The sequence below is a fragment of the Chlorocebus sabaeus genome, chromosome 5 (genome assembly GCF_047675955.1).
Source record: "Chlorocebus sabaeus isolate Y175 chromosome 5, mChlSab1.0.hap1, whole genome shotgun sequence".
In the NCBI taxonomy this organism is placed as follows: domain Eukaryota; kingdom Metazoa; phylum Chordata; class Mammalia; order Primates; family Cercopithecidae; genus Chlorocebus; species Chlorocebus sabaeus.
Window position 1 is genome coordinate 20,404,786 of NC_132908.1, and position 14,253 is coordinate 20,419,038.

General features: G+C 44.7%; 1 protein-coding gene across 1 annotated transcript in view; it reads left to right on the forward strand.

Moving 5' to 3' along the window:
* OTOA (otoancorin) overlaps window positions 1–14,253 on the forward strand; it is an 80,207-nt gene that overhangs the window by 15,187 nt on the left and 50,767 nt on the right. Inside the window, exons 9-11 of the mRNA XM_037989751.2 lie at window positions 3,353–3,453; window positions 6,448–6,629; window positions 9,731–9,854. Coding sequence (XP_037845679.1) covers window positions 3,353–3,453; window positions 6,448–6,629; window positions 9,731–9,854 — 407 coding nt within the window. The remainder of the gene's footprint in view (window positions 1–3,352; window positions 3,454–6,447; window positions 6,630–9,730; window positions 9,855–14,253) is intronic.

Below are 14,253 nucleotides of genomic sequence, written 5' to 3' on the forward strand. Positions count from 1 at the left end.
GGAGCCAGAGCAAGACCTTGTCTCTAAAAAAACTCCAAAACAATAAATGTAAAAACCATTTTTGGCTCACAGGCTGTATAAAAACAGGTGACGGACTGAGTTTGCCCCATGGACCAGTTTGCCAACTCTTGGACTAAGGAATCAGGGAAGACCTCTCAAATGGGTGACATTTGAATCAAGACCAAAATGAGGAGATGGAACCAGTCATGTAAGGCTCTGGAGAAAGGGCATCCCAGAGAGAGATCCCAGGAAATACAAAGGCCCTGAGATGGGAATGAGCTCTGTGTGGGGAAAACATAAGGAGAGCAGATGGGGCTGGAGGATGGGGAATGCCAATCAATCCTTTTCCTGGAATTCAGCTCTGAGATTTGTGCATAATGAACGTTAAACAAGATCGTAATCAAAGTCTCAAATGCATAGTAGAATTCCCTCTGCCTGGTGCATAATTATGGCCTCCAGGAATCAGAGTCTCACACTGGGTAACCATGAAAAAGCCACTCAACCTTCAGACTTCTCTGTCTTTATTGCCAGAGTTTAATTAGGCACAGACTTTCCTTCTAAAATTCCTATACGGTTTGCTTCATTATTAAACTACAGTGAGTTAAAATTAATTCTGTTAGGACTTATTTATTTATTTATTTTCCATGAAGTCCCTTGAGGCAACTGGAGATATGGTGGCTGTTAAAAATATCCCAACCTTGCTTGCCAGGCATGGTTGCTTATACCTGTAATCCTAGCATTTTGGAAGGCTGAGGAAGGAGGATTGCTTTAGGTCAGGAGTTTAAGGCCAGCCTGGGCAATGTACTGAGACCCCTCTCTCTACAAAAAAATTGAAAGATTAGCCAGGTGTGGTGGTGTGTGCCTGTAGTCCTAGCTACTAGGAAGGCTGAGGCAAGAGTTTCAGGCTTCAGCGAGCTATGGTCATCCCACTGCACTCCAGCCTGGATAACAGAGGAAAAAAAAATTCCCAAGCTTGGGGATGATTGATCTGTGGAAATAGAGTTCATGCTTAGTAATTAGTTAAAAGATAAACAACTCAGCTTGGTTTTTTGTGAATGTGTGGTTCTAGCCTCAAAATTTTCTAGCCCTCTATATAGGCAAGGCAAATGTCCAGGGTCCCCATCTACAGGATCATAGGAGTCTGCCTGTGTCACCCCAACATCGTTGATTTCTGGTTTGGGGGAGGCACTCCATATGTTCTTGTGAATCAGTCCATACAGAAGTTATTTCTCCATCTCGTTTGGGCATCTGTCATTGCCCACGGCTTCTGCAAATAGCTCTTGGTGTTAGAGTCATTGTACACTGTAAATGCTCCCCACTTCTTTCATTTTCCCCAAATGCCTCCAATACAATGTCGATGTGTGTAAATGTCTTTTGCTAAAGAACTGGGGAGCATTGGCAGTCAATTCCAGCTCAGTGAAACTTGAAGTCTGATCCTAGACTTGAGATATATATATATATAATTTTTTATTTTTGAGACGGAATCTGGCTCTGTCACTCAGGCTGGAGTGCAGTGGCATGATCTCAGCTCACTGCAACTTCTGCCTCCCAGGTACAAGCGATTCTCCTGCCTCAGCTTCCTGAGTAGCTGGGACTACAGGCGTGCGCCACCATGCGTGGCTAATTTTTGTATTTTTAGTAGAGATGGGGTTTCACCATGTTGGCCAGAATGGTCTCAATCTTCTGACCTCGTGATCCACCTGCCTTGGCCTCTCAAAGCGCTGGGATTACACGCATGAGTCACTGCACCCAGCCAACTTGATGGTTTTTAAAATTCCACTGACATCTCAGTGATGGGGAATTTCAAAAGCTAGAACAGGGTGTCAGAGAGAGTCCTCTGGGAATTCAGTGGAGGGAGAAAATACTTCTCGTGAAGGAGATAAGAGAAGACTTTAAGGGAGAGGAAAATTTGAGCTTGATCTTAAAGTAGGATTTAGATGCAGAAGGGTTAAGGAAAAGCATTGTAGGTGGTGAAAAGGGCCAAGGCCAGCCAAGGTTTGGAGAATGTTTTGGGGAATTACAAGTAGTTTGGTTTGGTTCAAGTATAGTAACATGGTGATAATCAGTGAGGATGATCATTATTAGTGGTAGTGATGCAAGAGAGTCAAACATATTTCATGTTGCCAGATTATTATTATTACTAGACAGAGTCTCACTCTGTCGCCCAGGCTGGAATGCAGGGACGTGATCTCGGCTCACTGCAACCTCTACCTCTCAGGTTCAAGAGATTCTCCTGCCTCAGGCTCCCAAGTAGCTGAGATTACAGGTGCTAGTATACCCGGCTAATTTTTTTATATTTTTAGTAGAGCAGGGATTTCGTGATTATAAGTGTTAGCCACCGCGCCTGGCCTCATGTTTCCAGGTTATTTAGTAACCAATTGAACAAAAAAATAAAACTACATTTTGTGGGTTTTAAGTATTAAAAATAATCTGCATTTCTTATTTATTTTTAATAATAATAATTTTTTTAAAGAGACAGGGTCTTACTCTGTTGCCCAGGCTGGAGTGCAGTACAGTGAGTGCACAGCTCACTGTAGCCTCAAATTCCTGGTTTCAAGCGATCCTGCCTCGTTAGTTTCCTGAGTAGCTGGGATTACAGGTGCATGTCACTGCCACTGGCTTTTTTTTTTTTTTTTTTTTTGTAGAGATGAGGGTCTTGCTATGTTGCTCAGGCTGGTCTCAAACTCCTGGCCTCAAGCAGTCCTCCTGCCTCAGCCTCCCAAAGTGCTGAGATTACAGGTGCCTGGCCAGAAAGAATAATCTGCATTTCTAACAAGTGGCCAGGTGCCACTGATGTTGGAAGTCCAGAGACCACACTCTTGAGTAACAACGTCCAAGGTGGTGTGAATCTGTGGTCACATCCTACGTGTGATCTCACAGGTAGGCCCTACATATATGGTTGTTGAATGAGTTAACAATAAATTAATGTAGCTGGATGCAGTGGTTCACACCTGTAATCCCAGCACTTGGGGAGGTGGACGTGGGCAGATCACCTGAGGTCAGGAGTTGGAGACCAGCTGGCCGACATGGTGAAACCCTGTCTCTACTAAAAATACAAAAATTAGACGGGCATGGTGGCGGGCACCTGTAATCCCAGCTACTTGGGAGACTAAGGTAGGAGAATCGCTTGAACTGCGAGGTGGAGCTTGCAATGAGCTGAGATCACACCACTGCACTCCAACCTGGGCAACAGAGTGAGACTCCATCTCAAAAAACCGTGAAAAACAAAATAAAGAATTAATGAATGCAAGAAGGAGGTCCTGACAGCAAAGATGCTGTTGACTATCACATACCAGTGTAAAGGCTTTTATTTATTTATTTACTCATTTATTCATTTCTTTATTTATTGTAGATGATTCTGTTTCATGGGTCACTGCGGAAAACTTATGGATTTTGGGCAGATACATGGTTCACCTATCGTTTGAAGAAATTATGAAAATTAGTCCTATAGAAGTGAGTTGGAAAAGTACATTTGTACGTCACCATTACTAATACACTTGGGGTAAGGTGTATTCTCAAACTCTAATGTTTATCCAGCCAGCCAAGGTGCCTTGGAAACTGTATACCCTCCTCATCCCAATAGAGCTTGGGCCTCTAAAGAAAACTACTGGAAGAAAGTTTCAAGTGGACAGTCATGGGATTGTGTTTTAGTGTGGAAGGGCTAAGAAAAGAAAAAGAATTGTGGACAATTAAGATCACATCTCTGATGTGAGCAAACACGATTTAAAGGGATTGTTGGCTATGAACCAAAAATCACTTAAGGGTATTTTTGTACTGGAGAAGGCCAAGGACAAAAGATACAAAGTTTCCTGTCCTTGGAAGCATGAACTCAAAGAAAAAACAACATGGATTGATATTTACTTCTATTTATAGCTACTTCTGTTAATAGCCACTTGAGCATGAGCAATGGTTAGATTTTAATTCTAGAGTTTACAGTGGAGAAATGTACACATTCTAGGGTTACTTAACTCACTAGTTAACCTGTCCCTCTCCTTTTGATGTTGACCCAATGACACTCAAATCCCTTGGGCATCATGATTCTTGAATGCAGTCTCCAAAGAATGCTGCCAACACAAAAGGATTCATGAAGAGACTGTGGGCCTTGCTTCCAATTTTTCTTCTTCTTCTTTTTTTTTTAAAAATCATATGTGCCCTGACACTTCTGGCCGGTGAGAGAAGTGTTTCCATCAAATGACTGACCTGTTCAAGGACCCATTGACCCAGCAATGTCTGGTTATTATGAAACCAGAGGCAGAACGAGGTTTCCCTCTTTTACCTGGGGTGCTGGGAGTATTTCAAGTGTCTTCCGATTTTTACAACCCGCAGTCCTAGAATTAACCCCCCACCCCACTGCCATTTACTCTCTCAATGTGGAGTTGCTTTGAGTAGGTAATAGCTTAAATTCTTAGAAAGCTGGGCCCCCTAGAGGAAATTTCTAAGATCAAGCAATCATTTGCAACTTTTTATTCTCTAAAAATGTAGAGAAGGGAGAAGTCAAGAATAACACTGCTAAAAGGGAATTTTATTTTATTTTATTTTTACTTATTTATTTAGGAGATGGAGTCTCGTTCTGTCATCCAGGCTAAAGTGCAGTAGCGTGATCTCGGCTCACTGCAACCTCCTTCGCCCAGATTCAATTGATTCTCCTGCCTCAGCCTCTTGAGCAGCTGGGATTACAGGCACGTGCCACCATGCCTGGCTAATTTTTGTATTTTTAGTAGAGATGAGGTTTCACCATGTTGGCCAGGCTGGTCTTGAACTCTTCACTCAGGTGATCTGCCTTGCCTCAGCCTCTCAAAGTGCTGTTATTACAGGTGTGAGCCACCGCACCCAGCCTAAAAAGGAATTTTATATAGACAAAGAGTACAATCCATAAAGGAGAGACAACTTTATGAGCCCCTTTGAGCGCAGCATAATAGTGCCTCAAAATATAGACTGTGCCGGGTGCCGTGGCCCATGCCTGTAATCCCAGCACTTTGGGAGGCCAGGGCAAGAGGATCACTTGGTCCCCGAAGTGCAAGACCAGCCTGGGCAACATAGTGAAACCTCATCTCTACCAAAAAATTAAAAAATTAGCCAGGTGTAGTGGTGTGTGCTTGTAGTCTCAGCCACTTGGGAGGCTGAGGTGGGAGGATCACTTGAGCCCAGGAGGTCGAGGCTGCAATAAGCCATGATCACACCACTGCACCCAAGCCTGGGTAAAAGAGTGAGACTGTGTCTTGGCCAGGCGTGGTGGCTCACGCCTGTAACCCCAGCACTTTGGGAGGCTAAGGTGGGTGGATCTTGTGAGGTCAGGTGTTCGAGACCAGCCTGGCCAACATGGAGAAACCCCATCTCTACTAAAAATACAAAAATTAGCCAGGCATGGTGGTACATGACTGTAATCCCAGCTACTCGGGAGGCTGAGGCAGGAGTATCACTTGAACCTGGGAGGCTGAGGTTGCAGTGAGCTGAGATCGTGTCACTGCACTCCAGCTTGGGTGACAGAGTGAGACTCCATCTCAAAAAAAATAAAAATAAAAATAAAAACAGTGAGTCTGTGTCCCAAAAAAATTATATATATAATGTATAATCTGCTAGAAATACAAGGAAGAATAGATAGATATGAGTCCTGTAGTAGAAGATTGCACATGGCACCCTTGGACATGTGGGCCAAAAAGGAACAAGGATATTGGTAATTTGAATAGTATATTTAATAAGCTGAATATATATGCACCAAACTTTGTGTCTTACAAAGTGAACACATACATTTTTCCATCGCCCAAAGGCCATTTATAAACTCATTCATCTATTTAAAAAGTTCTGATTCTTCAAAGCAGAAAGTTTGTGGACCACATTCTCTGACCTCAATATAACAAATCTAGAAATAAATGTACAAAGATTAGCTTTTAAAAAGCCCAGTTTCTCAGATATTAAAAAATAATACTTTCCTAAAGAATAGTTAGGTTCAGGAGGAAACCAAAGTAGCTATTATAGACCACTAAGAAATCAATGACAATGAGGCCAGGCATGGTGGCTCACACCTGTAATCCCAGCACTTTGGGAGGCCGAAGTGGGTGGATCACTTGATGTCAGGAGTTCGAGACCAGCCTGGCCAACATGGTGAATCCCCGTCTCTACTAAAAATACAAATATTAGCCAAACGTGGTGGTGGGCATCTGTGATTCCAGCTACTCTGGAGGCTGAGGCAGGAGAATTGCTTGAACTCAGGAGGTGGAGGTTGCAGTGAGCTGAGATCATGCCACTTCACTCCAACCTGGGCGACAGAGTGAGACTCCATCAAAAAAAAAAAAAAAAAAAAAAAAAAAGAAAAGACATCAATGACAATGAGAACCAGGAGGTGTATCCAAGTGTCCATGATGGGGCACAGTGCAGACCACCAGGGTAGGGCCGCACTGGGCCACTTCCACCCTCCTCACTGATATCCCGTCCTTGTCTACCAACCAGATTGGGCTGTTTATCAGCTATGACAACGCCACCAAGCAGCTGGACACGGTCTATGACATCACACCTGAGCTGGCCCAGGCATTTCTGGAGAGGATCAGCTCCTCCAACTTTAACATGAGGAATACCTCCACCATCCACAGGCAAGGCCTTGGGCTCTGGGCCCTGGAGCTCTTTCCTAAGGTGTGATCTAAGCATCAGAATTCTCTGAGCAGCAGAACACCCAGGGAGGGAAGGGAGGTGCCTAGTCCATCTCTTTCAATAGTCCCATGTTTCTCTGTGCATGTGAGGTGTCTGCAACCTTTTTATGAAGAGGTTATGAAGCAGGGTGAAAGGGTAAATGTTTTCAGAGCATCTCCTGTGTGCCAGGCATTTAATGCCACCTTAACAAGTGCTAATTCTGGCTCTCAGCACAGAAATGAAACATTTTAAATACTCAGGACTGGGTCCTGTTCCAAAGTGAATGTGTGATTTCCATTTAAGTTGCATCAAGTGTTGGAAATACCTCATGGGTCGCCACATTTGAGAACCGCTTGTTATCAGACCTTAGCTGGGGAGCCCCTGGATGAGATCAGCTCTAGAATTTAGTGACTGTAATGTGATCCTCCCTAAAACCATTCCCAGCAGGGGAGGAGGGACAGGAACTCTACATGCCAGGGGTGTCAGGAAGGGAGTGGGCAATGGGAAGGGGGTGGTGAGTACTGTTCAATCTCCTCTCCTTTTACTTTTTTTTTTTTTTTGAGACAGTGTCTCATCCTGTAACCCAGACTGGAGTGCAGTGACCTGATCTCGGCTCACTGCAACCTCCACCTCCTGGGTTCAAGCAATCCTCGTGCTTCAGCCTCCAGAGTAGCTGGGACTACAGATGTGTGCCACCATGCCCAGTTAATTTGTTTGTATTTTTAGTAGACATGGGGTTTTGCCATTTTGGCCAGGCTGGTCTCGAACTGCTGACCTCTCGAACTCCTGACCTCAGGTGGTCCACCCACCTTGTCCTCCCAAAGTGCTGGGATTACAGGCATGAGCCACCACACCTGGCCTATTCAATCCTCTTCTTCTTTTATTTATTTATTTATTTTTTTGAGACACAGTCTCACTTTGTTGTCCAGGCTGGAGTGCAGTGGTGCAGTATCAGCTCACTACAACCTCCACCTCCAGGTTCAAGAGATTCTCCTGCCTCAGCGTCCCAGGTAGCTGGGATTACAGGCGTGTGCCACCACACCCAGCTAATTTTTGTATTTTTAGTGGAGGCTGGGTTTCGCCATGTTGGCCAGACTGGTCTCAAACTCCTGACCTCATGTGATCCACCCATCTTGGATTTCCAAAGTGCTGAGATTACAGGCGTGAACCACTCACTGTGCTGAGCCATCATTCAATCCTCTTGTGTTCATTTCTCAAGGTCTTTTTGCCACACTGCTCCCATCCCATATTACCTTAAGGTTTTTCAAATGAACCACTCTTAGGCAATGTATTCATAGGAAACAATTACATCTCTTTCACCTATCTTTAGTAATTTCCACTTATTATCATGGATCCCATTTTTCTATGGTTACACACACAAAAACAACCTCATGATTAAGAACATGGGACCTTGAGCTAGACTTTGTGGCTTAATCCTGGCCCTGCTGCTTACAAATGGTATGATCTTTGCCATTTTAACATCATCTCTCTATGCTTCCGCTTCCCCATCTGTAAAATGGGAGATAAAAATATGTCTGCTGCATTAAGGTCTTTGTAGGGATTTGCACACTTGACACATAGTAAGTGCTCAAGAAATATTTTTTCTTTTCTTTTTCTTTTTTTTTTTTGAGACGGAGTCTCACTCTGTCGCCAGGCTGGAGTGCAGTAGTGCAATCTCAGCTCACAGCAACCTCCGCCTCCTGAGTTCAAGCAATTCTCCTGCCTCAGCCTCCCGAGTAGCTGGGACTACAGGCACCTGCCACCACGCCCAGCTAATTTTTGTATATTTAGTAGAGACAGGGTTTCACCATGTTGGCCAGGATGGTCTTGATCTCTTGATCTTGTGATCCACCCGCCTTGGCCTCCCAAAGTGCTGGGATAACAGGCATGAGCCACCACGCCCAGCCTATTTTTTCTTTTATAATTTATTTTTTTTAAATTGATAAATAAAAATTACATCTATGGTGTGCAACATGATGTTTTGAGATATATATTCTTTGTGGAATGGCTAAATCAAGCTAATTAAGTTATCATTACCTCACATGCTTTTTTTGTGATGAGAACACTTAAAATCTACTCAATAATTTTCGAGTATATGATACACTGTTATTAACTGTAGTCAGCATGTACAATAGATCTCTAGAACCTCTTTTCCTATTTAACTGAAACATTGTATCCTTTATCCAAGTCTCTCCAACTCCTTTCCCACCTCCAGCCCCTGGTAACAACCATTCTAAGGCTCTGCTTCCATGAATATGACATTTGTTTATTTGTTTGTTTTTCAGATTCATAATATAAATGAGGTCATACAGTATTTGTCTTTCTGTGTCTAGCTCATTGCACTCAGCATAAGATCCTCCAAGTTCATCCATGCTATCCCATATGATAGAATTTCCTCCTTTTTCAAAGCTGAAGCACATTCCATTGTGTATCCACCAAATTAAAAAAAAAAATCTATTCATCCACTGACGTGTTGGACACTTAGGATGATTCCATGTCTTGGCTATTGTGAATTGTTATTCTCAACATAGTTACTAACACTTACCCCTCACTTCCCCTGAGTCTTCTTTTCTCGAAGTTAAGCAGGTTCCTTTTCCTTATGAGACACTTTCTTTTCCCTGGAGCTGGCAGCTCTCCTGTGGGCGTGTCTGAATACGTCAATATCATATATGTGAATCAACCGCCAAGGAGACAGGAGGCAGTGCTCAAACGTGTGTCTCTGAGCTGGGGACTGGGGCAGGTTTTATAGGCAGAGGGTAATAAGACTTGATCTGATTGGGTCTTGCTATGAGGTGATGCCGGGAGGTGTGATCTGATTGGATCATGCCATGAGGTGATGCCAGGGCTCAATCTGATTGGATCGTGGACCACGCCAAGTGGTGTCCACTTCGTAATTCAGCCCCCATTCCTTGGTCCTGCCTGAGCACTTAGGTTCCACCTCTGGTTGCATATTTGGTTCATCTGAGGATGTTCAGGTTATGTGACCTTCAAACTGGGAGTCCGTGGCAGCTGAAAAACAACTCACCGTTTTATTACACAAAACGGAACCGGAATGGGCTGGTTCTGCGGTTACACCTCTACCACAATCCCTCCTCTTCTCACACAGGTTGGGGCTGCTGGTTTGTTTCTACAATGACCTGGAATTGCTGGATGCCACTGTGGCCCAAGTCCTGCTTCACCAGATGATCAAATGCAGCCACCTGAGGGGCTTCCAGGCTGGCGTCCAGAAGGTACAGCTGGGGTGCAAGGCCCTGAGGCCTCTGCCTCAGTTTCGCTAGACAGAGAAATGGGGAGCTTAGTTTAGCCTTTGAGAGAAAACACACAGTACAACTGATTTAAGTCCGGTCACAGCAGATGGCACCTCAAATACTGAGATAAGTGTAACATCGAAGCCCAGACAGAAATTAGCAAAGGAACAGACCCTGGGGAGATGAAAATTTAATCAGAACAGCCGTCTCAGCCAGGCGTGGTGGCTCATGCCTGTAATCCCAGCACTTTGGGAGGCCAAGGTGGGAGGATCATTTGAAGCCGGGAGTTTGATACCAGCCTGGTCAGCATCATGAGACCCTTGTCTCTGCAAAAAATATTAAAAAATGGCTGGGCACGGTGATTCACACCTGTAATCCCAGCACTTTGGGAGGCCAAGGCGGGCAGATCACCTGAGGTTAGTTTGAGATCAGCATGGCCAACATGGTGAAACCCCATCTCTACTAAAAATATAAAAATTAGCCAGGGGTGGTGGCATGCGCCTGTAATCCCAGCTACTCAGGAGGCTGAGGCAGGAGACTTGCTTGAGCCTGGGAGGCAGAGGTTGTGGCGAGCTGAGATCATGCCACTGCACTCCAGCCTGGGGGGTGACAGAGTGAGACTCTGTCTCAAAAAAAAAAAAAAAAAAAAAAAAAAAAAAAAGCCATATGCCTATACTGCCAGCTACTTGGGAGGCTGAGGTAGGAGGATCACTTGAGCCGAGGAGTGCCAGCCTGCAGTGAGCTATGATAGTGACATTGCACTCCAGCTGGATGACAGAGCAAGACCCTATGTAAAAAAAAAAAAAAAAAAAGAAAAGAAAAGAAAAGAAAGGGATAGCTACCTCTAACTTAAATATGCATACAGATCACCTGGGGATCTTAAATGCAGATTCTGATTCAGGAGCTCTTGATTGAGGCCCAGGACTCTCTTCTTCTTTTCTCTCTTCTTCCTCTTCTTCCTCCTTCTTCCCTTGGCCTCCCAAAGTGTTGGGATTACAGGTGTGAGCCATTGTGCCCAGCTGACACTGCACTTCCAACAAGCTTCCAGGTGATTCTGAAACCGCTGCTCTGGTGAGCATGCCTGGGGTGGCAGGAGATAAAGGAGTGGTTCTCGAACCTGCCTCTAGATTAGTAATATCCCTGCCAGGTGCCATCCCCAGAGATTCTGATGTTATTGTTCGGGGATGTGGCCTGGGGTATGGCCTGATTTTAAAGCTTCTCAGGTGATTTCAATGCAGCCAGGATTGAGAACACTGGATTGGAGGGTGGTTATGAGTTCCCAAGGCCAGCTTCTGAACAAAGGAGCAAACACACTGTCTCTCATTTTCCTTCCTCTCCATCTCTCTGTTCTTCCATCCAGTCAAGTCTCAATTCTACCCCTTCCATTCCACTTTTTGTGGCCCTTCTCAATTTGCTTAAAATAAAAAAGATGACATGAAAACAATATTAAATGAAATTTTGATAAAGCCATCCATAATTTCAGAGCAGTTTTCCACACATCACCGTAAAGTCCTCAAACACATTTGACATTTGAGATTGTGGCCATCTATTTTGGTCAGGGCATTTTTTTTTTTTTTTTTGACTCATTTTTTGTGTGTCTCATTCTGTCACCCAGGCTGGAATGCAGTGGTATAATCTCAGCTCACTGCAACCTCTGCCTTCCGGGTTCAAGTGGCACAATCTCATCTTATTGCAACTTCCGCCTTGCCTCAGCCTCCAGAGTAGCTGGGACTACAGGTGCGTGCCAGCACGCCCGGCTAATTTTTTGTATTTTTAGTAGAGATGGGGTTTCACCATATTGGCTAGGCTGGTCTTGAACTCCTGACCTCAAGTGATCCGCCTGCCTTGGCCTCCCAAAGTGCTGGGATGACAGGCCTGAGCCACTGAGCCTGGACTGTGAATGTGTATTTTTGTTTCCAAGGAAAAGAATCCCTCCCAAGCAAGCTCAAGCAAAAATAAGAAGACAAATATATGTTAAGGCCCCGGGGTCTCAACATGTGGCAGCCCTGACCAAGGAGAAGGTCGCATATGATTAGATATGAGGGAGCCCTTTGGGATCATCTAACTCAGTCATTCTCAAACTGGAGAATGCATCTAAATTACAGGGATGGCCTGTTAAAATACAGCTTGTGGCAGCGGTCCAGTTTTGTGGAAGACAATTTTTTGGCACCAGGGACCGGTTTTGTGGAAGACAAATTTTTCCATGGACTGGGGCCAGGGGATTGTTTCAGGATGATTCAAGTGCATTACATTTATTGTGCGTGCCTGCCTGCCTTCCTTCCTTCCTTCCTTCCTTCCTTCCTTCCTTCCTTCCTTCCTTCCTTCCTTCCTTCCTTCCTTCTTTCCTTTCTTTTCCTTCCTCCCTCCCTCCCTCTCTCTTTCTCGCTCTCTCTTTTTCCTTCTTTCCTCCTTCCCTCCCTCCCCCTCCCCTTTTCCTACCCCCTCCCTCCCCCTCCCCTTCCCCTCTCCTCTCCTTTCTTGATGGAGTCTCTCTCTGTTGCCAGGGTGGAGTGCAGTGGCACGATCTTGGCTCACTGCAACCTCTGCCCCCCAGGTCCAAGCAATTCTCTGCCTCAGCCCCCCAGTAGCTGGGACTACAGGTGCATGCCACCACGCCCAGCTAATGTTTTTTATTTGTAGTAGAGATGGGGTTTCACCATGTGGCCAGGATCATCTCATTCTCTTGACCTTGTGATCTGCCTGCCATGGCCTCTTAAAGTACTGGGACTACAGGTGTGAGCCACTGCACCCAGCCTGTGCACTTTATTTCTATTATTACATTGTAATATATAATGAAACAACTATACAACTCACCATAATGTGGAATCAGTGGGAGCCCTGAGCTTGTTTTCCTGCAACTAGACAGTCCCATCTGGGGGTAATAGGAGACAATGACAGATCATCAGGCATTAGATTCTCATAAGGAGCGCACAGACTAGGTCTCTTGCATTCACAATAGGGTTTGCTCTTATGAGAATCTAATGCTGCCTCTGATCTGACAGGAGGCAGAGCTCAGGCGGTAATGCTCACTGGCTTGCTGCTCACCTCCTGCTGTGGCTAGTTTCTAACAGACCAGGGTCCCGGTGGTCCCCATCTATGGCCCTGGGTCTGGGGATCCCTGGATTTCAGAGCCCCACTGTCTCTGATTCAGGAGGTCCGGGAGCAGCCTGGCAATCTGCATTTCTAACACGTCCCCAGGTGGTGCAGATGCCGCTGGGTGTGCTCCACACTTTGAGAGCTGCCGCTGTAGTCCACCCCTTCGTTTTACAGATGTGGAAACTGATCTCTAGGGAAGGGAGTTGCTGAATTTAGAGAACCCAGGTGCTGTGACAGCTGTTTCTTCTACTTCGCTCTGCTGCCCCCCAGTGGCTATTTCAATATTGCCAGAAACCCGTTTTGGGCACCTGTCTGAAATGACAACGTTAATACGTAAATTCGGGTGTTAAAACATGAACCATTCTTGTTTTTTGTTACAGAGCTCCTTGTATGGTAGGTGACTTTATCATGTTCCTTACCGAAAGCAGTTGGAACGCACATTTTACTATCATTAGGCAGGCATATTGCAATAAAATAATTATTAAAATGATCATAGAAATGTGCAGACAGGTGCAAGAGATAATTTTAAGGGGAAATACAGAAAAGCAAATTGTGCTTCTGTTCATATCACAACTCTGTAAAAACTACCTAGTATATCTATATTTATAAAGTATAAGAAGTCTTGGAAACATATACACCCAATTGCTAATCACAGTTATTTTTATGAGGTGGGATGTTCAGGAGACTTTTACTTTCTTGAACTGTGAAGAGTTATTTTTGGCCGGGTGTGGTGGCTCATGCCTGTAATCCTAGCACTTTGGGAGACTGAGGTAGGCAGATCATACGAGGTCAGGAGTTCGAGACCACACTGGCCAACATGGTGAAACCCAGTCTCTACTAAAAATACAGAAATTAGCCTCGTGTGGTGGTGAGTGCCTGTAATCCCAGCAACTCAGGAGACTGAGGCAGGAGAATCACTTGAACCTGGAAGGTGGGGGCTGCAGTGTTGCAGTGAGCCAAGACCACGCCATTATACTCTAGTCTGGGCGACGAGAGCAAAACTCTGTCTTAAGAGAAAAAAAAATTATTTTTACACAGATTATAAATTATCTTGAAAAGGGCCCTGGCTATTTCATGAAAGGAAAACAGCTTATATATATGGATATAGAGTTCAAGGTCACCAGAGGACAATAGATGCTATAAGAGTGTGGTGGAGTTATAAAGGGAACAACATTTATTTCTGACATGGATTAAGGTTGATTTAATAACAAATTAATATTTAAATGAAGCACACAGAGAATTTTCGGCACATGAAAGCCAAGGCCAGAGAAGGTGTCCTCCGTGT